The sequence below is a fragment of the Rhinoraja longicauda genome, chromosome 33 (genome assembly GCF_053455715.1).
Source record: "Rhinoraja longicauda isolate Sanriku21f chromosome 33, sRhiLon1.1, whole genome shotgun sequence".
In the NCBI taxonomy this organism is placed as follows: Eukaryota; Metazoa; Chordata; class Chondrichthyes; order Rajiformes; family Arhynchobatidae; genus Rhinoraja; species Rhinoraja longicauda.
In genome coordinates this window covers 23,244,183-23,271,703 of record NC_135985.1, presented here as the reverse complement: position 1 = coordinate 23,271,703, position 27,521 = coordinate 23,244,183, and the positions used below count along the sequence as shown (strand labels likewise).

Sequence of the window (27,521 nt, the reverse complement as noted above, 5' to 3'; positions counted from 1 at the left end):
ATCTACGACACGCTCTGGGGTGCAAAGGAGCAACAACACTTGCCAAGGGATTGGACTTCAACTTTGCAGGAAACTTAACCCGAAAGAACTAAAAGTTGTCCAACTTTGTAAGTTGATGATCCTGACGCATTGCTTAAAGATGCAACTCCAAAATGCATGCTGTTTCAATGCACAATGTGTTTTTGCAGCCGTGTAGATGTGCAGATTAGCACAGATCCTCACCGAATACGTGTGTCACCGAAATCTAGGGAGACAAAATCTAAACTTGCAATGTTCTTTTAAAGTTTGCTGCAACTAAAATGTGGAGAAAAGTTTGTTGGTTGGGAAAATGAGGGCAGGTCGGTGTGGGAAGTAATACAATATTCATTCGAAACTTGGGTCCACTGTGTTTCGGGACAGAAAAGCTGCGATTTCGTAGCTTTAAAATACGTCAACTATAAGAATTTATACTATAAGAATATCTCGTAGCATTTAAAATGCGTCAACTATAAGAATTTATACTATAAGAATATATCTTAGCATTTAAAATGCGTCAACTCTAAGAATTTAGTAGTAAGAAAATACCTGCAGATGCTGGTACAAATCGAAGGTATTTATTTCACAAAATGCTGGAGTAACTCAGCAGGTCAGGCAGCATCTCAGGAGAGAATGGATGAGAGAATGAGAGAAGGAATTTAGTAGCAGTACTAAATTCGCAGTAAAATCTTGACAAATTCAGAAAACAAAATCGAAATTTCGTTTTGTGGAATAAAATTATCAATCGCTATTATTACTTTGGTTATGAAGGATTTAAAAAAGAAGTTTCCTGGTAAAACGAGCTAACATAACGTGAATATAGATCCACAGTGAAATCGGATTGTGTGTGAATTTCGGAATGTAATTTTTTTTAAGTGCTTCTTGTTACTGGGCTAAGATTGCCATGAACTAAACTGTATCTTAATTGTTATATATGTTAAATTATATGTTAAAGTATATATCATTTTTAAAAAACCCAAAGAGAGCACACGGAGAGACCTCTCTGCTGATGGTCGGTCTGCAGTGAGAATCAGAGGTTCGTGCAGAGGCGAAGTTTTTGAAAGTCCCAAAACTTCCCAAAACTTTTGAAGAGGTTTGGATAGCAAACTTTTGGAGAAGCAAACCGCTGTCCGCTGCTCCCTCTGGCGGCGGCGCTGGCGAGTGCAGCGGGCGCAACACTGCAAAGGGATGATGCACAGGGATATATATTAAATTATATGTTAAAGTATATAGGAATTTAAAAAAAACCCAAAGAGAGCACACGGAGAAAGACGTCTCTGCTGATGGTCTGCAGTGAGAATCAGAGGTTCGTGCAGAGGCGAAGTTTTTGAAAGTCTCAAAACTTCCCAAAACTGTGTGTGTGTGTTTGTGTGTGGTGTGTGTGTGTGTGTGTGTGTGTGTGTGTGTGTATATGTGTGTGTGTGTTTGTGTGTGTGTGTGTGTGTTTGTGCGTGTGTGTTGTGTGTTTGTGTGTGTGTGTGTTGTGTGTGTGTGTGTACGTGTGTGTGTGTGTTTGTGCGTGTGTGTTGTGTGTATGTGTGTGTGTGTGTGTGTGTGTGTGTGTGTGTGTGTGTGTGTGTGTGTGTATGTGTGTGTGTATATGTGTGTGTGTGTGTGTGTGTGTGTGTGTGTGTGTGTGTGTGTGTATGTGTGTGTGTGTATGTGCACCGACTCCAGTGAGAATGCTAAAACAAAGTCCTCACAATCCACATCCAATTAGTCCAACCACAAAAAAATAACTCCTTCCAGATGCACCCAGGAAGGAATATGGTCTCAATTGCTTTTGTGTGTGTGGCGAGTGTTGCTGTTTTAAGTGGTTTTAATTTTAATACAGTCTTTGGACGTTTTCACCCCAGTGCGCCCGGCTGCATCTCTCTCTCTCTCTCTCTCTCTCTACTTTCCCATCAAGTTGAGAATCTTTCTTCACATCTGTGTTTAGTTACAACGCGCACACGCTGGCTGACAGCACAGACAGCGACTCGCAGTTTGCAATAGCGACTGTAACGTTGCAAAAAGAAAAAAAGAAAAAGCCCCATTCTGGACAATTAACCAACACAATTCCACTGAAGCAGAGGCGACAGGGAGAGGCGACAGGGAATGATAGATAGAGTGAGGTGATTTCCCACGTTGCGGTAGGTAAGAAACTGCAGGTACTAAATAACGGTGGGAAAGACAAACCATGTTAGCCCAGTGTAAATAAACACCAGTTACACTTTTCAGGTTATTTATTTATCCTGAAAAGTTTAACTCCTGCTTGCCCGGCGCCTAGAGGCGGGTTTATAAGAAAGACTATCTGGCGAACCAAATATTCAGAAGACATCCAAAGATTCCAAAGATAGACACAAAAAGCTGGAGTAATTCAGTCTGAAGAAGGGTCTCGACCCGAAACGTCACCCATTCCTTCTCTCCCGAGATGCTGCCTGACCTGCTGAGTTACTCCAGCATTTTGTGTCTATCTTCGGTTTAAACCAGCATCTGCAGTTACACACACACACACACACTGTTATTGCAAGCTGCTGTTGGGGAGTGAGATGCACTGGTGTGAGCGAGTGACCGGTGGTCATTGTGGGCTCGATGGGCCGAAGGGCCTGTTTCCGTGCTGTATCTTTCAATCAATGCATGGAACCAAAACTTAATTTGCATGGTTGGCACGATGTGTTGGGCAGGAAGGGCCTGTCATCTTCACAGCCTGCTAACCTCGCTCAGGTTAGGAGAAGGTTTCTTTACCCTTGGTTTGTCAAAGGGGGTAGGATCCCAGTATTAACAAGGCCACAGATGGGACAAGTTTACTTGCATGTGCAAATTCCACAGTTCAGTGTAGTTTATTACCACGTGTATCGAGGTACAGTGAAAAGCTGTTGTTGCATGCTAACCTGTCAGCGGAAAGACTATACATGCTTACAATTGAGTCACCACAGTGTACAGATACACGATGAAGAGAATAACATTTAGTGCAAGATAAAGTCCAGTAAAGTCGGATCAAAGATAATCCGAGGGTCTACAATGAGGTAGATAATAGCTCACGACCACTCTCTGGTTGTATAAGAAAATAACTGCAGGTGCTGGTACAAATCGAAGGTATTTATTCACAAAATGCTGGAGTAACTCAGCAGGTCAGGCAGCATCTTGGGAGAGAAGGAATGGGTGACGTTTCGGGTCGAGACCCTTCTTCAGACTGAAGAAGGGTCTCGACCCGAAACGTCACCCATTCCTTCTCTCCCGAGATGCTGCCTGACCTGCTGAGTTACTCCAGCATTTTGTGAATAAACACTCTCGGGTTGTGACAGGATGGTTCAGTTGCCCGATAACAGCTGGGAAGAAACTGTCCCTGAATCTGGAGGTGTTCAGCTTTTTCATTAAATGGTAATTGAGGATTATGGAAATCAGACAGATCCCATTGAACGATGGAACCGAACTAATGGTGACACAAGGAACAGCAGATGCTGGAATCTTGAGTCAATCTCGGGTCAACGCAGAAGAGAAGAGAAGAGAAATGGTTTTGCATTGATTCATTGATTGAAAGATACATCATGGAAACGGGCCCTTCGGCCCACAAAGTCCACACCGACCACTAGTTCTGTGCTATCCCACTTTCACATCCATTCCCTACACACTAGATGTCAGTCGATGGTCTGTCTCCTGTGATGGAGCCGCTGAGAACAAGAAACGGTAGGGAGATGTCGGAGATGGTCCAAGTCGGAAGAAGGGTCTCGGCCCGAAACGTCACCCATTCCTTCTCTCCAGGGATGCTGCCTGTCCTGCTGAGTTACTCCAGCATCTTGTGTCTATCCTCGGTGTAAACCAGCATTTGCTGAACACTAGAGACAATTTACCGAGGGCCAATCAACCTACAAACCCCTCACGTCTTTGGGACGTGGGAGGAAACCCGAGTATCCGGAGGAAACCCACGCAGTCACAGGGAGAACTTGCAAACTCCACACAAAGCACAGAAATCCAGGATCGTACCCGGGTCTCCGGCATTGTGAGGTAAAGTGTTGGAGGAGCTCAGTGGGTCGGGCAGCGCCGGTGGAGGGAGGTGGACAGACTATGTTTCAGACGGGACTCTTCTTCAGACTGATGGTGTAGAGGGGAGAACCCTGGAAGAGGACCAAAGGCCAGCATGTTCTTGGAGGATGCAAGTCATTGGGCGATCGGTGGAGTAAGTGATAAAGGGCGGAATTCAAAAGTCTGTACTGAGTTTGTACGTTCTCCCCGTGACCTGCGTGGGTTTTCTCCGAAATCTTCGGTTTCCTCCCACACTCCAAAGACGTGCTGGTTTGTAGGTTAATTGGCTGGGCAAATGTAAAAATTGTCCCTAGTGGGTGTAGGATATGCGGGGATCGCTGGGCGGCATGGACCCGGTGGGCCGAAGGGCCTGTTTCTGCGCTGTATCTCTAAATCTAAATCTAAAAGGTGTCAGATAAAGATGGAAGAGGAGAAGTGGAATGTAAAGTGTGTAGGAAGGAACTTCAGACGTTGGTTTACACCGAAGATAGACACAAAATGCTGGAGTAACTCAGCGGGACAGGCAGCATCTCTGGATGGAAGGAATGGGTGACGTTTTGGTTTCCAAAGATGCTGCCTGTTCTGCTGAGTCGCTCCGGTATTTTGTGTCTATCTTGTGGAATGTAAAGCGAGAGGTTTCCAAGCCGGTGCGTTGTGTGGCGTGGAGGGTCTTTCACAGTTGGCCCTGAGATGGAACACCAGCACCTGAACGTCACACTCCTGAACACTAGGGGGAGATGCTGGGAACTGGGCTGTGTGTTGGTATAATCAGAGAGGCCCACACCCCCAAACCCTACTGAAAGGACCCCGGCCACACCTTGTCCAGGGAGATAAACGTTAATTTTAGAACTTGTATACAGTCTTGTATACACTGGAATTTTGAAGGATGAGAGGAGATTTTATCAAAACGTATAAGATTATTAAGGGGTTGGACACGTTAGAGGCAGGAAACATGTTCCCAATGTTGGGGGAGTCCAGAACAAGGGGCCACAGTCTAAGAATAAGGCGTAGGCCATTTAGAACTGAGATGAGGAAAAACTTTTTCAGTCAGAGAGTTGTGATTCTGTGGAATTCTCTGCCTCAGAAGGCAGTGGAGGCCAATTCTCTGAATGCATTCAAGAGAGAGCTAGATAGAGCTCTTAAGGATAGCGGAGTCAGGGGGTATGGGGAGAAGGCAGGAACGGGGTACTGATTGAGAATGATCAGCCATGATCACATTGAATGGCGGTGCTGGCTCGAAGGGCCGAATGGCCTCCTCCTGCACCTATTGTCTATTGTCTATTATAAAGAAACTGCCGATGCTGGTTTCCACCAAAGATAGACGCAAAGTGCTGGAGGAACTCAGCGGGTCAGGCAGCATCTCTGGAAAAAAAGCAATGGGTGTCCTTTTGGGTTTGGCACCCTTGCTCAAACTCTATGGGAGATTCTCCAGTGAAGGAACCTAGTTACAAGATTAGGGAGCGCTCATGTGAACCGTGGAACATCTTCTCATGGAATGTGGAGAATCCCTGCAGCCTCTACCCCGACGGGTGGTGCTGGTTGGATCATTGGGGGGGGGGGGGGGGGGGTATTTAAAGAGGACCTAGATACATTTTAGAAAGATTAGGGCACTGAGGGCTCAGGGAAACTAACACAGAAGAGGAGAGTAGAAAAGACACAAAGTGCTGGAGTAACTCAGCAGGTTAGGCAGCATCTCATGTGGTGCAGTGGTTAAGTTGCTGCCTTGCAGCGCCATAGACCCGGGTTCGATCCTGACTAGGTGTGGTTGTCTGTACGGAGTTTATACGTTCTCCCCGTGACCTGTGTGGGTTTTCTCCAGGAGCTCCAGTTTCCTCCCACACTCCAAAGATGTATTGGTCTGTAGGTTAATTGGCTTCGGTAGAATTGTAAATTGCCCCAAAGTGTGTGTAGGATGGTGTTCGTGTGCGGGGATTGCTGGTCGGCACGGACAGGGTGGGCTGAAGGGCCTGTTTCCATGTTGTATCTCCAAACTAAACATGAGTAGGTGACCTGTTGGGTCGGGACCTCCTTCGGACCCTTCTTCAGAGATTAGCCATGATCATGTTGAGTGCTGGGATAGGTTCGAGGGGTCGAGTGGCCTACTGCTGCTCCTATGTGCTTCTGCACCAGTGTGAGAGATCCAGGGACAGGGATCTCACTACCTTCGAGCTTTGAGGATGCCCCGAGACATTGGTGTTGAGACAGAAGGCTGTGGAGGCCAAGTCAATGGGCATTGTGCAGCCGGAGATTGATAGGTTTTTGATTAGTACAGGAGTCAGGGGTCATGGGGAGAAGGCAGGAGAATGGGGTTGAGAGGGAGAGATAGATCAGCCATGATTGAATGGCGCAGTAGACTCGATGGGCCGAATGGCCTATTTTTCCTATAACTTATGAACATAAGGGGAAGGACCTAATTTTCTAAGAGAGAACATTGTACCTTTGGACAACAGATCTCTGAAACTCAGTGCCTGATAGAATGATGGAGCATAAGCTGTCACCATATTGTTTAGTTTAGTTTAGTTTAATTTAGTTTAGTTTAATCTAGTTTATTGTCACGTGTACCGAGGTACAGTGAAAAGCTTTTGTTGCGTGCTGACCAGTCAGCAGATAGACAATATATGATTACAATCAAGCCATTTATTGCGCAGAGACACATGATAAAGGGAATAGCGTGAGTAATGTTTAGTGCAAGGTAAAGTCCAGCGAAGTCTGATCGAGCCGGAGCGGGTGAGAAGTCTGATCGAGCCGGAGCGGGTGAGAAGTCCATCGCGAGAGCTTGACACCAGCAGATGCTGAGGCTCGCCGTTGGTTTCTAAAAGGTTAAGAAGGATATGGGGCAATCGCGGGCAGGAGGGACGTGTAGATGGCATGATCGGCCTGGCCCAGTGGAGCCGACTTTTCACAGCCGCTGCCTCAACGCTCCAGGGACCCTGGTTCAATCCTGACCTCAGTCGCCTGTCTGTGCGGAATCCACCCGTTCTCCGTGGGTTTTCCCGGGTCATAAGAATAGGAGCAGAATTAGGCCATTCGGCCCATCAAGTCTACTCCGCCATTCAATCATGGCTGATCTATCTCTACCTCCTAACCACATTCTCCTGCCTTCTCCCCATAACTCCCGTACTAATCAAAACTCTATCTATCTCTGCCTAAAAAATATCCACTGACTTGGCCTCCACAGCCTTCTGTGGCAAAGAATCCCACAGATTCACCACCCTCTGACTGAAGGGTGGTCTGGTTTCTGCCAAGGATACACTGGGAAATTAGTTGGCCTTAGTGGCAAACAGAATCAAAGTTGACAGAGTTATAGGTTTAAGGAAAGGGGGTGGGGGGGGGGAAAGATTTAATAGGAATCTGAGGGGTAACCTTTTCACACAGAGGGTGGTGGGTGTATGGAACGAGCTGCCGGAGGAGGTAGTTGAGGCTGGGACTATAAGAAACATTTGGACAGGTACATGGATAGGATAAGTTTCGAGGGATATGGGCCAAAGGCAGGAAGGTGGGGCTGGTGTAAATGGGGCGTGTTGGTCAGTGTGGGCAAGGCGGGCCGAAGGGCCTGTTTACACGCTGTGTGACTTCATGACTGTGATGGGTTTGGGAGAGAGAATAAGTTGCAGGGATGTAGGGAGAGAAAGGGGCACCTAGCCTCTCGGGAGCTGACCTAGATAGGGCGGATGTGCAGAGAATGTCTCCAGTGGTGGAGTCCAGGACCAGAGTCCAGGGCCAGAGGGCACAGCCTCAGAATGAAAGAACGTACCTTTAGAGTGGGGAAGAGGAGGAATTTCTTTAGCCAGAGGGTGGTGAATCTGTGGAATTCATTGCCACAGACGGCAGTGGAGGCCAAGACATTGGGTATTTTTAAAGCAATGATTGATAGGTCTTGATCAGTGCGGGTGTCAAAGGTAATGTGAGAAGGCAGGAGAATGGGGTTGAGAGAGAAAGATAGATCAGCCGTGATTGAATGATGGAGTAGACTCGATGAGGCAAATGGGGTGATTTTGCTCCGATGTCTAATGGACATGAACCCATTCAGCCAAACGGCCTCCCTCTGTCTTTCTATCAGTAGAGGCTTGATGCCAGAGATACCTGACCTTGATTGCAGTGATGGACACAAAAAACTGGAGTAACTCAGCGGGACGGGCAGCATCTCTGGAGAGAAGGAATGGGTGACGTTTGGGGTCGAGACCCTTCTTCAGACTCCAGTCTGAGATGCTGCCTGTCCCGCTGAGATACTCCAGCATTTTGATGATGGTTTGGAGCTCTGAGTGTGGACAGGGGCTGGCAAGGATCCGATGGGCCGAATGGCATCTTTCAGTGTTGTTATTAAAAAAGAGTTTGTTTGATGCAGGGATATTAGATGTAAGGAACCAGCTGCCAGAGGAGGTACCATGACAACATTTAAGTCTGAAGAAGGGTCTCGACCCGAAACGTCACCCATTCCTTCTCTCCAGGGATGCTGCCTGACCTGCTGAGTTACTCCAGCAGTTGGTGTCTACCTTCGATGACAACATTTAAAAGACGTTTGGACAGGCACGTGGATAGGAAAGGTTCAGAAGGATATGGGGCAATCGTGGGCAGGAGGGACTGGTGTAGATGGGGCATTTTGATCGACATGGGCAAGCTGGGCCGAAGGGCATGTTGACTCTATTACAGTGATCAACAACAGTGGGCCTCCACTGTGAGAGTGAGGCCAAACGCAAATTGGAGGAACAGCACCTCATGTTTTGCTTGGGCAACTGACAAGCCAGCGGTACGAATATTGATTTCTCTAATTTCAAGTAACTTCTCCCCATATCCCCTGATTCCACTAGCCCCTAGAGCTCTATCTAACTCTCTCTTAAATCCAGTGATTTGGCCTCCATTGCCCTCTGTGGCAGAGAATTCCACAAATTCACAACTCTGTGGGTGAAAAAGTTCCTTCTCACCTCAGTTTTAAATGGCCTCCCCTTTATTCTAAGACTGTGGCCCCTGGTTCTGGACTCGCCCAACATTGGGAACATTTTTCCTGCATCTAGCTTGTCCAGTCCTTTTATAATTTTATATGTTTCTATAAGATCCCCTCTCATCCTTCTAAACTCCAGTGAATACAAGCCTAGCCTTTTCAATCGTTCCTCATATGACAGTCCCGCCATCCCAGGGATCAATCTCGTGAACCTACGCTGCACTGCCTCAATTACAAGGATGTCCTTCTTCAAATTAGGAGACCAAAACTGTACACACTACTCCAGATGTGGTCTCACCAGGGCCCTATACAACTGCAGAAGGAACTCTTTACTCCGATACTGAAACCTATTCCTTTCCTCCAGAGATGCTGCCTGTCCCGCTGAGTTACTCCAGCATTCTGTGTCTGTCCTCTCCTCTACGACTACGTTGTACCATAAAGTTTAAGTTGCTGTCGATCTGCCACTTGAGCCAAGTTGATCGATGACTTTGGTTCAGAGCCATCGAACCAGCGAGCAAGTCACAGGCCCTTCGTCCCGTCAGCTCCACACTGACCATCAAGGCCCATTTCACAACAACCAGTCTGAAGAAGGGTCTCAACCCGAAACGTCACCCATTCCTTCTCTCCAGAGATGCTGCCTGTCCCGCTGAGTTACTCCGGCTTTTTGTGTCTGTCTTCGGTTTAAACCAGCATCTGCAGTTCCTTTTCACACTATTCTACCCACATTCCCCCCCCCCCCCTAACTCTCGCTTCACTCTGGCAGCCACCTACACCAAGGGCAGTTTGCTGGGACAGACCATCGATCACCCGTTCACACTAGATCTATGTTGTTCCTCTCTCATCCACTCCCTGCACACTAGGGGCAATTTATAGAGGCCAATTAGCTGACAAACCCGCACATCTTTGGGATGAGGGAGGAAATCGGAGCACCCGGAGGAAACTCACGCGGTCACAGGGACAACATGCAAACTCCGCACAGACAGCACCCGAGATGGGAATCGAACCTGGGGTTTTTGGCGCTGTGAGGCATCAACTCTCCCAGCTGTAGGTTTCCACTGACCCTGCCTGCCCCAGTGGCGAGGTGAGGTATTGCAGAGAGAAGCCCCTCTTCAGGTTCCCCGCCCTGACATCTGCTGCCACCTGCTGTTGGGCAACGCGACTGCAGGAGCTGGAAGAAACTTGCTGCTGAATTTTACTTTGCTCCTGAGACATGGACTGGAGATTTAGAATGTAAAATGTCGACCTCTATTTGCTCTAACATGTGCCATTTGTGGCTCTTGCTGTTAAAGGAGCCCCCAGCCCGTATTACAGCAACTGTAACGTCTGAAGAAGGGTCTCAACCCGAAACGTCACCCATTCCTTCTCTCCAGAGATGCTGCCAGACCCGCTGAGTTACTCCAGCATTTTGTGTCTGTCACAGGAACCACCTTCAGCCAAACATAGAACATAGTACCGTACAGCACAAGCACAGGCCCTTCGGCCCACAATATCTGTGCCGAACATGGTGCCAAGATCATCACACACCTACCTGCACATAACCCATATCCCTCCATTCTCTGCATATCCATGTGCCTGTCTCTTCAACGCGACTAACATATCTGCTTCAGTCACCATCCCAACAGCACGGTTAGCACACATTAGGGTTGCCAACTGTCCCATATTAGCCAGGACATCCCGTATTTTCGGCTAAATTGGTTTGTCCCGTACGGGACCGCCCTTGTCCCATATTCGGCTCGTACGGCGCTGTAGGCCCGGACACTGTAGGCCTGGACACTGTAGGCCCAGTCACTGTAGGCCTGGACACTGTAGGCCCGGTCACTGTAGGCCTGGACACTGTAGGCCCGGACACTGTAGGCCCGGACACTGTAGGCCTGGACACTGTAGGCCTGGACACTGTAGGCCTGGACACTGTAGGCCCGGACACTGTAGGCCTGGACACTGTAGGCCTGGACACTGTAGGCCTGGACACTGTAGGCCCGGACACTGTAGGCCCGGACACTGTAGGCCCGGACACTGTAGGCCCGGACACTGTAGGCCCGGGTGCAGACAATGTAGGTGCGGGCAATGTAGGTCCGGATGCCCAGGCGCCGCCTAGCAGAGGTTGCTTGGCAACCCGCCTCCCGACCCGGGCGGCCACCATTGATAGAGCGGGAGCACGTGGCCGCTGGCTGGGTGAGGTCACATGGGGCGCGGGGCGGTGACGTCACCTTGTCCCGTGTTTGGGAGTGAGATAGTTGGCAACCCTACGTTCCAGGCACTCACAACCCTCCCTGTAAAAGAAATCTTGCCCTGCTCAGCTCCTTTAAACTTTGCCCCTCTCACCTTGAAGCTGATCACATCAGGTACAAGTTTCAGTGCTGTCCTCTGCCAACCATGGTCACCAGGGCAACTTTGACCTCACCTGTCAGAATATTCCATCTGCTATTAGTTCAGTTTATTTATTTATTGTCATGTGCACAGGGAAACAGTATAAAGCTTGGTCGGCCCACGACCCAGTCAAATCCCCACAGCCCCACAGCTGAGCTTCTTCTGGAACAGCTCTCAGGGAGTCACCACGTCACAGCGGCATCTTGTGCTTTCCCACTCTCTGAAATGTCTAATCTTGGCCTAAGGTGGTGCAGCGGTAGAGTTGCTGCCTCACAGTGCCAGAGACCCGGGTTCCATCCTGACTGCCGGTGCTGTCTGTATGGAGTTTGTACGTTCTCCCCGTGACCGCATGGGTTTTCTCCGGGTGCCCTTATCTCCTCCCACACTCCAAAGACGTGCAGGTTTGGAGGTTAATTGGATTCAGTAATAATGGTCAATTGTCTCTCATGTGTGTCGGAGAGTGTTAGTGCGCGGGGATCGCTGGTGGGCGTGGACTCGGTGGGCCGAAGGGCTTGTTTCCGCGCTGTATCTCTAAACTAAACTAAACTAAACTAGATATGCAGCCTGTTAGTTTAAGGCCGGGTGTTCAGGATTGGTGAAGGAGGGGTGGGCTTAGCACAGCGCGATGCCGTCTCTCCTACGCCGCCACTCAATGCGCTCGATCCGCTCACTCGCCCGGCTGCTGTAGGGTCATAGAGTCGTACAGTGATACAGTGTGGAAACAGGCCCTTCAGCCCAACTTGCCCACACCGGCCAACAATGTCCCAGCTACACTAGTTCCACCTGCCTGCGTTTGGTCCATATCCCTCCAAACCTGTCCTCTCCATGTACCTGTCTAACTGTTTCTGAAACATTGCGATAGTCCCAACCTCAACTACCTCCTCCGGCAGCTCGTTCCATACACCCCCCACCCTTTGTGTGTAAAAGTCACCCCTCAGGTTCCCGTGGGGCCTCCGGCGGCTGCCTCCGCCAACACCACCGCCCGCGGCCACCGCAAACGCACCGCCCGTCGGCTCCAGCAGCCGCCCCTCCGCGCAGCGAGGTCGGCCGAGCCGATCCCGAGCCGATCACGGATATTGAGGGTGTTTTCTGGGGGTGGGGGAGGTGAATTTGTGGATTGTTCACGGCCTCCAACATTCCCCTTCACCTTCCACTCCAACCATCTCGGAGTTATTGTCCATGTGAGATGACACGTGCTGAATGATACTTTATGAATGAATGAATGAATGAACGAATGAACAAATGAACGAATGAATGAATGAACGAATGAATAAATGAATGAATGAATGATACTTTATTTACTTTATTATCACATGTGACCTCGCAGTGAAATTCTTTGCTTTGCGTACCACACACAAGGTATGCAAAGAGTCACACAGTTACAAAGTGGTGAATGTGGTCCCCAATGGCCCCTCTTTGTTCTCAGCTGTTTCCCCACACTGGGTCCCTCTTGCTATCCATCTCTGACCCCCGACTCTGTCTGTAACTTAAAACTAACTTGTCTTCTCACTGTCCCAGTTATAGTGATGTTCTTCAACCTAAAAAGGTGACTCTTTCCACAGATACTGATTTATTGCAATATTTATTATCTGAAATGGTGGAGTGGTATTTTGAAAAATACTTAACTGGGCGGTAGAGTTGCTGCCCCACAGCGCTCATGATGCAGGTTCGATCCTGACCACGGGCGCTGTCCGTACGGAGTTTGTACGTTCTCCCCGTGACCACGTGGGTTTTCTCCCTGATGCTCTGGTTTCCTCCCACACTCCAAAGACGTGCAGGTTTGTAGGCTTACTGGCTTGGTATCATTGTAAATTGTCCCGAGTGTGTGTAGGAGAGTGTTAGTGTGCGGGGATTGCTGGTCGGTGCGGACTCGGTGGGCCGAAGGGCCTGTTTCCACGCTGTATCTCTAAACTAAACTAAAGTAAACTCGTCAGATGGCTCAGTCGGGACACATACTCCATATGTTCCACTAATCTACAAAGAGTAATCAACGTACAATGTTCCAACTCAGTCAATGACAACCTCCAGAGTTCAACAGTTAGTCTCCACACGATCATAACAAAGAGATAGTCACATACATTGACTGAAGGGTATTTCAAGCTCGAGGTACTTACTTTAGGATTGAGTTACCCAGTTTTTGGCGGGTTGAATCTGCTAACCGGTCCAATTTTTAGGAAAGACCTTGAAATTCCCTTGGACTGAGGTGGATCCTGGAACAAGGTCAGCAGGTCAGGCAGAACATAGTTTAGTCTGAAGAAGGTTCTCGAACCGATATGTCACCCTTTCCTTCCCACCACTAGCCACACCTTCCCATCTCCACCCCTTTCTGCTTTCTGCAGAGACCGTTCTCTCCGCAACTCCCTGGTCAACTTGTCCCTTCCCACCCAAACCATCCCCCTCCCCAGGTACTTTCCCCTGCAACCACAGGAGATGCAACACCTGTCTCGATACCACCCTCTCAACTCCATCCAAGGACCCCGACAGTCTTTTCAGGTGAGGCAGAGGTTCGCTTGCACCTCCTCCAATCTCATCTGTATCCGTTGTTCCAGGTATGGACTCTATATACATGTATGCTGTTGGTCCTCCGTGTGCAGCCCCATACGCAGCAGGGTGCGATGCACTGTGTATTGTGACACATTCCTCCCGTGACCACCATTAACATTTTCTGTGACTTGTCCCACAGTAAACCTTCTGTCGGTTCGGACCAGACGGGATAGCCTTTGTTGCCCTCGCGCATCAATGAGCCTTGGGCGCCCAACACCCTGTCTGTCGCCGGTTTGTGTTTTGTCCCTCCTCGGACCACTGTCGGTCGGTACTCACCACTGCTGAAAGGGAGCACCCCACAAGCCTTGCCGTTTCAGAGATGCTCTGACCCAGTCGTTGGCCATAACAATTTGGCCCTTGTCAAAGTCGCTCAGGTCTTTACTCCTGCCCATTTCTCCTGCATCCAACACGTCAACTTCAAGAACTGACTGTTCACTTGCTGCCTAATATATCCCACCCCTTGACAGGTGCCATTGTAACAAGATAATCAATGTTATTCACTTCACTTGTCAGTGGTCATAATGTTTTGGCTAATCGGTGTATTTTCCCTAGTGTCCAGACAAATATTTAAGCTATTCAACATTAGTTTAGTTTAGTTTATTGTCACGTGTTTCGAGGTACAGCGAGAGCTTTTGTTGCGTGCAAACCAGTCAGTGAAAGTGTCAAAAACAAGAGAGGTGAGAGGTTAAGGGAGAATCTGAGAGGGGACTTCTTCACACAAAGGTTGGCTGCAATCACAAGATCATAAGTGATAGGAGTAGAATTGGGCCAATCGGCCCATCAAGTCTACTCCACCATTCAATCATGGCTGATCTATCTCTCCCTCCTGACCCCATTATCTTGCCTTCTCCCCATAACCTCCTACACCCGTACTAATCAAGAATCTATCTCTGCCCGAAATATATCCACTGACTTTGCCTCCACAGCCTTCTGTGGCAAAGAGTTCCACAGATTCACCGCATCACAGAATGAGTCTGCAATGCTGCAGCAAGTAAGAATTTTGATGTTCAGTTCCTGGTGCATAAGCCTCTCGACTCTTGAGCACAGCCCGAGGGTGTGGTTGGGGCAGATACCCTTAACGTTTAAGCAGTTGTGCTGCAGAAAGTAAGAATTTCATTGTTCTACCTGGGACATGTGACAATAAAACACTCTTGACTCTTGTGTCTCGACCAGCCCATGAACCCACAGGTAGAGAAAGCTATGGACCTAGTTTAGATTAGAGATCCAGCCGAGAAACAGGCCCGTCGGCCCACCGAGTCCGCGCCGACCAGCGATCCCCGCACATTAACACTATCCTACACACACTGGAGAGAATTTTGACTTTATATCGGAGCCAATAAACCTACAACGTCTTTGGTTATGGGTGAAGACCCACGCAGGTCACGGGGAGAACGTACAAACTACATTGCCATTTTTAGGGAACTTTATTGGGAATTATGTGTGGCTCAGACATTGTGGGTTGAAGGACCTGTTGCTATCTGTTCTTTTTTATGTTGTGTGATTTTCCCACCATCTTTCTGTGCTACTAATGCAATTTTCCTGCTGCAAGTTCGAAAACTGGAAACAGCACAAACCAATGTGGCTCTGGAAAAGTCTGCCGAGAGATTTGACAAGCGGTAGACATTGATTTATCGCTGTATAAACTAACATTCTCCAGGAGATGGTGGTGCTATTGTCTAGAGTCTTGTATTGATCGTGTCCATGGACAGTGATGCATCCTTGCAGTAACTGATTCGGCCACCAAGAGGCGCTGCTGAGCGCTGGGAACCGCCTCATGTCTGCCATCTGGTGGCCTGTCTTGGAAGAACAGCCCTGGTGCCAGGAGTATCCAGGATATTTCCGCTCACAACTCCACCGTCCTATCACAAATATTCCTTTTTTTTGGTCCTTTGCGTTTTAAAACTTGTTTTGTCCCTAACGTTTACAAGTTAAAGTAAACGATGATGACCTGAGTGGTTCAGCCCTGTTTTGCTCTGGGCAGCAGTAGAGTTGCTGCCTTTCAGCGCCAGAGATCCGGGTTCAATCCCAACTCCGGGTGCTGTCTGTACGGAGTTTGTACATTCTCCCTGCGACCTGCGTGGGTTTTCTCCGGGTGCTCCAGTTTCCTCCCACACTCCAAAGACGTACAGCTTTGTAGGTTAATTAGCTGTGTAAGATTGTACCTAGTGTGTGTCGGATAATGTTAGCGTATGGGGATTGTTGGTTGGCGTGGACTCGGATGGGCCGAAGGGCCTGTTTCCATGCTTTTTCTCTAAACTAAACTAAACTATATGCAGGAAGGAACTGCAGATGCTGGTTTAAACCGAAGATAGACACAAAATGCCGGAGTAACTCAGCAGGTCAGGCAGCGTCTCTGGAGAAAAGGAATGGGTGACGTCTCGGGTCGAGACCATTCTTCAGACTGATGTCAGAGGAGAGGGAGATACATAGATAAGGAAATGGAAGGCGTGAAAATAAGACAAAGGGAATGGAGATCAAGGAAAATGTAGAATGGATCACTGTTAGCTGGGAGAAGGTAACAACAACGCAAACGGGGATAAAATGTAGTCGGAGACAGTCGGACTGGTGGGAGAATTGGAAAGGGGAGAGATGGAGAGAGAGGGAAAGCAAGGGTTACTTGGTATCAATGTTCATACCGCTGGGGTGTAAGTAAGCTGCCCAAGCGAAATATGAAGAAATATGAAGTTCCTCCAATTTGCGCTGGGCCTCACTCTGACAATGGAGGAGGCCCAGGACAGAAAGGTCAGTGTGGGAATGGGAGGGGGAGTTAAAGTGTTTAGCAACCGGGAGATCAGGTAGGTTTAGGCGGACTGAGCAGAGGTGTTCAATGAAACGATCGCCGAGCCTGCGCTTGGTCTCGTTGATACGAGCCCAGCTCTTTTTAAAAAACCACGCAATATTTAGTGTGAGAGAGAGCTACAGAGTTCAAATTAAGGTCACTTTCATAAGACAGTACCTTTGACAGTACAGCACTTCCTCCTATATTGCAAAGACAAGCCAACAAGTATAGGCAGAGGTTCACTTGCACCTCCTCCAACCTCATCTACTGTATCCTGCATACTGTAGGTATGTGGAGGCAAAGATCGGTGAAGACAAATGTAGGTCCCTTACAGTCAGAAACAGGTGAGTTTATAATGGGAAACAAGGAAATGGCAGACCAGTTCAACGAGTACTTTGGTTCTGTCTTCATTAAGGAAGATACAAACAATCTCCCGGAAATACTAGGGGATTGAGGATCTAGTGGGAGAGAGGAACTGAAGGGAATCCACATTAGTCAGGTAATGGTGTGAGATAAACTGTTGGGATCTTTCCCCCTGGTAACCAGAGATGCTGCCTGATCTGCTGAGTTCCTCCAGCACTTTGTGTCTTTTTTTGTAAGCTAGCATCTGTAGTTTCATGCTTCTACTGAAGAAGGGTCTTGAGCCGAAACGTCACCCTTTCCTTCTCTCCAGTGATGCTGCCTGGCCCGCTGAGTTAATGGCCTGTCCCAGTTACGCGATTTTTAAGGCGACTGCCGGCGACTGTCAAAGTCGTAGCAGATCGCCGAAATGTTCTTTTACCCTACGACAATGACCACGACAATGACCACGACAATGACCATGACAATGACCACGACAATGACCACAACAATGACCACGACAATGACCACAACAATGACCACGACAATGACCACGACAATGCCAAGTCGGGTCGATACAAGTTACTTTTTTTGTGAAACTAGCACCTGGCTAAGAGATTACACCGTCTTCGGAAACATCGCGAAATTCCCACGCTTACCTGACCGTCAAACTGCCGCCTCCAATCTACCTGTCAAATGTCCTGATGGTAAATAAATTGGTTCAACAAAACTATCTTCTGGTATCTTCAAATACCTTTTCTTAATTTAATATTACGTGCTTCTAAATGCATCTGCGATAACCTAGCAAACCTGGGGACAGCGCGCGACCGACAGCGCCCGCAATAAGCTACAATACCTGGCGACAAGCCAGCTGTCGCCCAGAAATTTCTATCTGGAATTTATTTCTGCGACGCGCCGAGATCCGCTACGATTCATTGAAGACTCCTCACGATCATGCCCGCGACACCCCGGCAAACGTTCAGCGACAGCCTAGTCACCGGCAGTCGCCTTAAAATCGCCTACAGGTGCTGTTTGTACGGAGTTTGTACGTTCTCCCCGTGACCTGTGTGGATTATCTCCGAGCTCTTCGGTTTCCTCCCACACTCCAAAGATGTACATATAGTATAAGAAAATAACTGCAGATGCTGGTACAAATCGATTTATTCACAAAATGCTGGAGTAACTCAGCAGGTCAGGCAGCATCTCGGGCGAGAAGGAATGGGTGACGTTTCGGGTCGAGACCCTTCTTCAGACTGATGTCAGGGGGGCGGGACAAAGGAAGGATATAGGTGGAGACAGGAAGATAGGGGGAGATCTGGGAAGGAGGAGGGGAAGAGAGGGACAGAGGAACTATCTAAAGTTGGAGAAGTTGATGTTCATACCGCTGGGCTGCAAACTGCCCAGGCGAAATATGAGGTGCTGTTCCTCCAATTTCCGGTGGGCCTCACTATGGCACACGGTTAATTGGATTGGTACGAATGTAAAATTGTCCCTAGTGTGTGTAGGATAGTGTTAGTGTGCGGGGATTGCTGGTCGGCGTGGACCCGGTGGGCCGAAGGGCCTGTTTCCGCGCTGTATCTCTAAGCTAAACTAAGCTAAATTTCAGGTCAAAATTTGATCAGAATTTGGGGAGGAGAGAAATGAAACATTGGTACTGTAGCTACCAAAGTGAAGCCTTGCCCACCTCATTATTCTAAATCCGACTTACTAAACTATCTCTAAACTAAAAACCCGCTTGGTCGTAGATTGTCCCAGAAGCTGCTTTTTTAAAAACTAAAATAAATTTAATCATTTATTACAATAATATATACAATACAAAACATAGAAACATAGAAACATAGGTGCAGGAGGAGGTCATTTGGCCCTTCGAGCCAGCACCGCCATTCATTGTGATCATGGCTGATCATCCACAATCAGTAACCCGTGCCTGCCTTCTCCCCATACCCCTTGATTCCACCAGCCCCAAGAGCTCTACATAATTCAAAACAATACCAAACAAACCCACCACCGTAGAATACATAATCACCCAACTATCTAAACAAATATTCTTAATTATTCTACATTCTTATACAACTATGTTACAATCCGTGTCAAGAATGCATTCCACCCCCCTCGGTGCCCAGCGGTCCCAGAAAGCCCCCAGGGTGCCCGTGGGCAGCCCGTAGTCCCTCTCCAACACCACCCGGGCACGGGCGTAACCCTGGAAAAGGGGCAGGCAGCCGGCTCGGGCAGAGCCCTCTTCTGCCTGGCGCCGTGACTCGCGGATGGCCTGCTTGGCCAGGCCCAGGGGCAACCCAACCAGGACATCTTCAGCCCCACCCTCTCCCGTATGCACAGGGGTGTCCAAAGATGAGGGTGGTGGGTGAGAAGTGCAGCCAGAAGGCAAGGAGCAGCCCCTTTAGGTATTGGAACAGGGGCTGCAACCTCACACAGTCCATGTACACGTGGAACACAGACTCTTCCAGCCCGCTACAGTGGCAGGCGGCCGCGGAAGCTTTGCCTCACCTCACGGCTGGCTGTTGTTGTTGTGTTTGTAGGGCGGTGGAGTGTGTAATGGGGCTCTCTGCGATGAAGGTTGCTGTGATGATGGTGCTGCCACTGCAGCTGGCTTGCTTGACCCTGGGCCTGGTACAGAACGGTGCCTTCTACATCAACGGCAACGGCAACGGCAATGGTCACGGCGAGTGTAAGTATGGCCGGCACTGCCACAGGACGGCTTTGTGGGTTCATTGGCTTGGGATAAATTTATAAATGAAATATTGTCCATGCTGAGTGCAGGGATAGTGTTAGTGTGCGGGGATCGCTGGTCGGTACGGGTGGTGTTAGTGTGCGGGGATCGCTGGTCGGTACGGACACGGGTGGTGTTAGTGTGCGGGGATCGCTGGTCGGTGTGGGCACGGGTGGTGTTAGTGTGCAGGGATCGCTGGTCGGTGTGGGCACGGGTGGTGTTAGTGTGCAGGGATCGCTGGTCGGTGTGGGCACGGGTGGTGTTAGTGTGCAGGGATCGCTAGTCGGCGTGGGCTCGGTGGGCTGTCACCTTTTGTCCCTTATTTGGGAGTGAGAAGGTTGGCACCCCTAGCTCCAAGTGCGTCCTCAGCTGTGGCTTGGAGGGTCAAAGGCTCTGAGTCCACTCCGTGACTCTCTAGAGTAATGAAGGGCCGAGGAGATGTGGAGAGGACAAAGGTTGCAAATGGTGGAATATGATACGGATGGAAAGGGGAGAGTGAAGCATAGAACTAGACGGAGGGTGGTGGGGAATGGGGGAGGGGTGGTGGGGAATGGGGGGTGGTGGGGGATGGGGGAGGGTTGGTGGGGAATGGGGGGTGGTGGGGAATGGGGGAGGGGTGGTGGGGAATGGGGGAGGGGTGGTGGGGAATGGGGAAGGGTGGTGGGGAATGGGGGAAGGGTGGTGGGGAATGGGGGAGGGGTGGTGGGGAATGGGGAGGGGTGGTGGGGAATGGGGAAGGGTGGTGGGGAATGGGGGAAGGGTGGTGGGGAATGGGGGAGGGGTGGTGGGGAATGGGGGAGGGGTGGTGGGGAATGGGGGAGGGGTGGGGAATGATGGGGGGAGGAAATGAGGGAGGGGTGTTGGGGAGAGGGCACAGGAGGGAGGAGAGCGGAGAATCAAAATGGAGGGCCCAGGAAGGGGAGGAGTGGGAGGAAGTGGAGGAGTGTTTAGCCTGGGCAGTGGACAGGAGCAATGAGTGTGTTTCATTGCTTGTTCCCCAGATTACAACGGGGTGAAGCTTCACATTGAGGCACAAGAGGAGCGCCTCTTTGCGTACCGGGGGGAGAACGTCACACTGAGCTGCCGCTACCACTACGAGCCGGCGGCCAATGGCAGCCGCAAGGTGCGGGTGAAGTGGTCCAAGCTCAACATGGACTTCACCAAGGAGAGCGACGTGATCGTGGCCATCGGCCTGAGGCACCGCAGCTTCGGGGAGTTCAAGGAGCGGGTGTACCTGCAGCAGGCCCAGGAGAGGGACGTGTCACTGGTCATCACCGACGTCAGGCTGGAGGACTACGGCAAGTACAAGTGCGAGGTGATCGACGGGCTGGAGGACGAGAGCGCCATTGTGGAGCTGGAGCTACGAGGTAGGTGGGGCTGGTGGGCTCACGGCCACGGTGTGGGGGGGTGCGGGGACAGACCCCAACAGACCCCTAGAGCAGCCCAGTGGTCGAGCAGCATCTGTGGGGGCAGAGAAATGGTCAATGTCTCGGACCAACACCCTCCTTTGGACCATCGCCCCTTCACCTGCACAGACCCTGCTCGGCCCACTGGGTCCTCAATACGTTAGTTTAGTCTTGTTCAGTTTAGTCTTGTTCAGTTCAGTTCAGTTTAGTTTAGTCTTGTTCAGTTTAGTCTTGTTCAGTTCAGTTCAGTTCAGTTTAGTCTTGTTTAGTTTAGTTTTGTTCAGGTTAGAGATACAGCATGGAAACAGGCCCTTTGGCCCATCGTGCCTACACAGATCCCCGCACACTAACACTATCCTACACACGTAAGGGACAATTTACAATTTTACCGAAGCCAACTAACCTACAAACCTGCGCGTCTTTGGAGTGTGGGAGGGAACCGGAGCACCCGGAGAAAACCCATGCCGGTCACGGGGAGAACGTACAAACTCTGTACAGACAGCGCCCGTAGTCAGGATTTATCCCGGGTCCCTGGCGCTGGAAGGCAGCAACTCTACCGCTGCGCCACCGTGCTGTCGGTTTTTCTTTGGTTCAATGTTTTCAATTGTACTTTCTTGTCATGTCTACCTATGTACAGATTCTTTTATTGCATGCAGCTCAGTGACAATCCAGCCACACATTAGGCACAATCATACTAAGTATAAGAGTGTAAGATAGTAGGCTGCACTGAGTCCGTACACAAGAGTCTCCAAGCTTTAAGTGCCATCTGGTACGCTTCAAGACCGAAATGTTAAAGTGGTTCTTTCCCTTCCCACCTCCATCCCCACATACAGTCTGAAGAAAGGTCTCAACCTGTAACGTCACCTATCCATGTTCTCCAGAGATGCTGCCTAACCTGCTGAGTTACTCCAGCACTTGGTGTCTGTTTGGCATTGTGGTAAACCTCCTCTCCAAAGCATCCACATCCTTCCTGTAATGGGATGACCAGAATTCCCAGCTTTGCTCTAAATACGATCTAACTAAAGTCGTATGGAGCTGCAACATGACTTCCTGACTCTTATACTTAATTTGTGTAGGAGAGAACTGCAGATGCTAGTTTACACAGAAGACAGACACAAAGTGCTGGAGTAACTCAGCGGGACAGGCAGCATCTCTGGAGAGAAGGGATAGGTGACGTTTCAGGTCGAGATCCTTCATCAGACTGAAAGAAGGGCCTCGACCCGAAACATCACCCATTCATTTTCTCCAGAGATGCTGCCTGACCTGTTGGGTTTAGTTGAGTTTAGTTCAGTTCAGTTCAGTTCAGTTCAGTTTAGTTTAGTTTAATTTAGTTTAGTTTAGTTTAGAGATACAGCATGGAAACAGGCCCTTCAGCCCACTGAGTCCGCACTGACCAGTGATCCCCGCACATTATCGCTATCCTGTATTAAGCGCTGTAAGGCAGCAACTCTACTGCCCACCTCCAGCACTTTGTGCCTGTCTTCTACATTATGCCCCGACTGATGAAGACAAGCCTGCCATGCCCATCGTGACCACTGCATCTGCTTGTGTTGCCAGGTGTGGTCTTCCCCTACCAGCCACACCACGGCAGGTACCAGCTCAACTTCCATGACGCCAAGCAAGCGTGCGAGGGGCAGGACGCCATGATCGCTTCCTTCGAGCAGCTGTTCCAGGCGTGGGAGGAGGGCCTGGACTGGTGCAACGCCGGCTGGCTGGGCGACGGCTCGGTGCAGTACCCCATCACCGCGCCACGCGGGCCGTGCGGAGGCAAGGACAACTCCGCCGGTGTCCGCAACTACGGGCAGCGCCACAAGAACCTCCACCGATACGACGTCTTCTGCTTCGCCTCGACCTTGAAAGGTGCGTGTCCCAGCGACCGGTGAAACTGTGGGTGGGGGGGGGGGAGGGTGAGCGATGGGGAGATGGCGTCAGGCCTTTGGCTTGTGCCAGGGCACAGCGGGGAAGGTGGGCTGGCTCCAGCTCTGTTGCCAGCCACACATGGACCACCTGAAGGCCTGGAGAGTGTCGATGTGGGGAGGATGTTTCCACTAGTGGGAGACTCTAGGCCCAGATGCCACAGCCTCAGAAGTAAAGGACATTCCTTCATGAAGGAGATGAGGATGAATTTCTTCAGTCAGAGGGCGGTGAATCTGTGGAATTCATTGCCACAGAAGGCTGTGGAGGCCGTCAATGGATATTTTTAAGGCAGAGATTGACAGATACTTGATTAGTACAGGTGTCAGGGGTTATGGGGAGATGGCAGGAGAATGGGGTTAGGAGGGAGAGATAGATCAGCCATGATTGAATGGCAGAGTAGACTTGATGGGCCGAATGGCCTAATTTTGCTCCTATCACTTATGAAGGAAGGAGAATGGAGTGGGTGACCTTCTTCAGGATGGGAAGGCACTAACAGCGGCTGAGGCCACACGTTCCTGTGCCATTTCCTCTGGTCTTGACTCAGCTTGGGAGGAGGTGTTGAAACCGTGGCTTCCTCCCAGGGTCACTGACGGGGAGGGGAGGACTAGAGAATCCATCTTGAAGGCCTGATATACACTGACCAGCCAAAACATTATGACCACTGACAGGCGAAGTGAATAACATTGATTATCTTGTTACAATGGCACCTGCCAAGGGGCGGGATATATTAGGCAGCAAGTGAACAGTCAGTTCGTGAAGTTGATGTGTTGGATGCAGGAGAAATGGGCAGGAGTAAAGACCTGAGCGACTTTGACAAGGGCCAAATTGTTCTGGCCAGACGATTGGGTCAGAGCATCTCTGAAACGGCAAGGCTTGTGGGGTGCTCCCGGTCAGCAGTGGTGAGTACCGACCGACAGTGGTCCGAGGAGGAACAAAGCACAAACCGGCGACAGACAGGGTGTTGGGCGCCCAAGGCTCATCGATGCGCGAGGGCAATGAAGGCTATCCCGTCTGGTCCGCACCGACAGAAGGTCGACTGTGGCACAAGTCACGGAAAATGTTAATGGTGGTCACGGGAGGAATGTGTCACAATACACAGTGCATCGCACCCTGCTGCGTATGGGGCTGCACACGGAGGACCAACAGCATATTAGGCAGGTGGTCACAATGTTTTTGCTCATCAGTGTACAGGGAAGATCTGGGCAGGCTAGGACTTTATTCTTTGGAACGCAGAAGGTTGAGGGGTGATCTTACAGAGGTGTTCAAGATCACGAGGGGAATAGACAGGAATAACTGTACAGTATTTGACCCAGATTGGGGGAATCAAGAACCAGGCGACATACAGCAGGTTTAAGGTGAGAGGACAAAGATTTGAAAGGAATCTGAGGGGCAACCTTTGGTGGGCACAGAATGAGCTGCCAGAGGAGGTAGTTGAGGCTGGTACTATAACAGCATTTTAAATAAACGTGGGCAGGTATATGGACAAGAATGGTTTAGAGGGAATATAGTCCAAACCTAGGCAGGTGGGATTAGCGTTGATGGGTCAGCATGAGGGAGTAGGGCCGAAGGGCCTGTTGCTTTGCTGCATTACTCCGTGACTCTAACCCTCTGACAGAGTGTTTGGGCCCCATGGTCTCTCTCATGGACGTTCTTGTGTCCCGGTCCAGGTAAAATCTACTTCCGCCGCCACCCGCTGAAGTTCACCTTTGAGGAGGCTGTGCGGGCCTGTCGGGACGAGGGAGCAGAGATAGCCAAGGTGGGGCAGCTCTACGCCGCCTGGAAGTTCCTCAAGTTTGACCGGTGCGAGGCGGGATGGGTCGCCGACGGCAGCGTGCGCTACTCCGTTGTCTTCCCCCGGCCCAAGTGCGGCCCGCCCGAGCCTGGCGTCCGCACCTTTGGCTTCCCCCGGAAGGAGATGAAGAAGTTTGGGGTCTACTGCTTTAAGATGAATTAAAAAGGCACGGGAGTCTGCTGTGTTGATCGCAGGTGGACCCTCCTCGCTGTTTATTGAGCCAGAGTCAGAGCTCGTCTTTAAAGGTGAAATCAAGTTATTTTAACAAAAATATCAAAATATGATCTCACCCCCCCCCCTTCCTTCGAGAGCACAGAAACGGGCCCTTCGACCCACCGAGTCCGCCCCCAATAACCAAACACATATTTCCTCTCCTCCCATTCTATCCTCCCCACCATCCAAACAACTCCCACCAAAATGTTCTGCTCATTTAGGATCCATTTAATGTAGAGATACAGCGCGGAAACAGACCCCTTGGCCCACCGAGTCCGCACCGACCAGCGATCCCCGCACATTAACACTATCCTACACGCATTAGGGGCAATTTACACATACACCAAGCCAATTAACCTGTATACCGTACGTCTTTGGAGTGTGGGAGGAAACCAGAGCAACCGGAGAAAATCCACGCGGTCACGGGGAGAACGTACAAACTCCGTACTGACAGCACCCGTGGTTGTGATTGAACCTGGGTCTCCGGTGCTGCAAGTGCTGTAAGGCAGCAACTTTACCGCTACGCCACCATTTATACTGGTAAACTAAATTAATTAACATTTACACATTTAATTCTGATCTAATACACAGTTCTGCGAAATAGCACATATCTCGTAGTCTTGTGTTTTGATTGCAAAATTAGTGTAGAAATAATTAGGCCCAGGCACTGTGTTCTAAGTTAGGCTTGTAATCTGTTTGTGCATTTAAGCCTTAAAGTGGCACACGAGCGAACGAAGCCTTAAATTGAAGGCCCGGTGAGATGTCATGATTAATATATCTTTGGATTTAATGGGTGAATCTCAGAGATGATATGGTTGTCCAGTGAATGATTGGATACACGGAAAATTATGCTCGTTTATCCCAGCACAGATAGATGACATTAGGAAAGAAAAACTGCAGATGCTGGTTAAAATCGAAGGTAGACACAAAATGCTGGAGTAACTCAACAGGTCAGGCAGCATCTCGGGAGAGAAGGAATGGGTGACGTTTCGGGACACCCGAAACGTCACCCATTCCTTCTCTCCCGAGATGCTGCCTGACCCGCTGAGTTACTCCAGCATTTTGTGTCCACCTTAGATCAGGTTCAGATGACCTTCCCAATCAAAATCATTGCAGCCACTGCAAAACAAATGGCCACACAATCCACCATGAACCTGATGTTCAACTGGACCGTCAGGGCTCAGTATCGCGGAACATTGGTAATTGGGCAGTGATTGGTAAGTGGCGCAGCGGTAGAGTTGCTGCCTCACAGTACTGGAGACCCGGGTTCGATCCTGACTACGGGTGCTGTCTGTGCGGAGTTTGCACGTTCTCCCTGTGCTTCATCCGGGTGCTTTGGTTTCCTCCCATGTTCCAAAGACGTGCAGGTTTGTAGTTAATTGGCTTCTGTAAATTTCCCCTCGTGTGTAGGAGAGAACTAGTGATTGTTGATCAGCTTGGACTCGTTGAGCCGAAGGGCCTGTTTCCATGCTGTATTCCTAAACTAAACTAAACTAAACTAAACATAACTAAACTAAACCAAACTAAACTAAACTGAACAGTCTGAAGAAGTGTCTCAACTCGAAACGTCACCCATTTTTTTCTCCAGAGATGCTGCCTGACTCACTGAGTTATTCCAGCACTTTGTGTCTTATCTACACTAAACAAAATATGACCTAAGGTGATCAAGAGATTGTCCAGATGCACGTAGACAGGAACATTATAAACAGTGCACATGTGCGCACATGTGCACACGCATGACGGCGTGTATGTGTTTATTCTGGCCACATCTTCATTCGATCATCTCTGATGCAACTTTTAGTTGGTCAATGTTGGACTTACTTGGAGCCATCTTGATCCTGGTTGCTTTCTCATTGATCAGCCTCGGGCTCCTAGATCATCTGATACTTGAGGTTCGGAGGGGTCCACCAGTGCAGATGAAGGAACAAGGAACTGCAGATGCTGGCTTACAAGAGAAGACGCAAGAGTGTGGGAGTAACTCAGTGCGCCAGGCAACATCTCAGGAGAAAGTGGATTGGCGACGTTTCGGGTCCCCAGAGATGCTGCCTGAGCCGCTGAGCTACTCCACTAAGTCGTCCTTAGTGTGGATGGAGCCAGTTGAACCTCACTTGCAGGACTCCCTCCTCTTAGGCACCAGCTCCTTTGATCAGCACACGTTCCTGCTATTCATACTAATCATTCCTGGTGCCTCTCTCATCTCTCTCAGGAGGCTGCTTCCCATGTACGAAGAAGACAATGTGTTTGGTTATTTAACCACAAGAGTACGCACCATTAAAGAGCCAAGCCCTCTTCTCACTCCACACACACTGTTTAGTTGAGTTGAGTTGAGTTCCTTGTCACGTGTACCATAGCTGGCCATTGTTCAGCACTGTCCGATTCACTGAGATCAGGAGTAGAGAGTTTCACGATGATGGCTCCCTCTGACACCCTCTTCTTGACCGGCCATCAAACCTGGGACCCTCCACGTCTTCAGTGAG

General features: G+C 49.8%; 1 protein-coding gene across 1 annotated transcript; it reads left to right on the top strand.

The window, feature by feature from the left end:
- Positions 1 to 25,966, top strand: LOC144608914 (hyaluronan and proteoglycan link protein 3-like). The gene is made up of 5 exons (XM_078427159.1): positions 1 to 107; positions 19,526 to 19,674; positions 20,718 to 21,083; positions 22,680 to 22,982; positions 24,707 to 25,966. Exons 2-5 carry the CDS (start codon positions 19,542 to 19,544, stop codon positions 24,991 to 24,993), a joined length of 1,089 nt encoding a protein of 362 aa, XP_078283285.1. The 5' UTR covers positions 1 to 107; positions 19,526 to 19,541; the 3' UTR covers positions 24,994 to 25,966.
- Positions 25,967 to 27,521: the final 1,555 nt, after the last annotated feature.

What these genes read in the sequence shown, in the direction of transcription:
- LOC144608914 (XM_078427159.1), top strand. Translation starts at nt 19,542, where the DNA reads ATGGGGCTCTCTGCGATGAAGGTTGCTGTGATGATGGTGCTGCCACTG. An exon ending in CGGCAATGGTCACGGCGAGT is followed by an intron (nt 19,675 to 20,717) that starts GTAAGTATGGCC and finishes CTTGTTCCCCAG; the next exon opens with ATTACAACGGGGTGAAGCTT. An exon ending in CTTCGCCTCGACCTTGAAAG is followed by an intron (nt 22,983 to 24,706) that starts GTGCGTGTCCCA and finishes GTCCCGGTCCAG; the next exon opens with GTAAAATCTACTTCCGCCGC.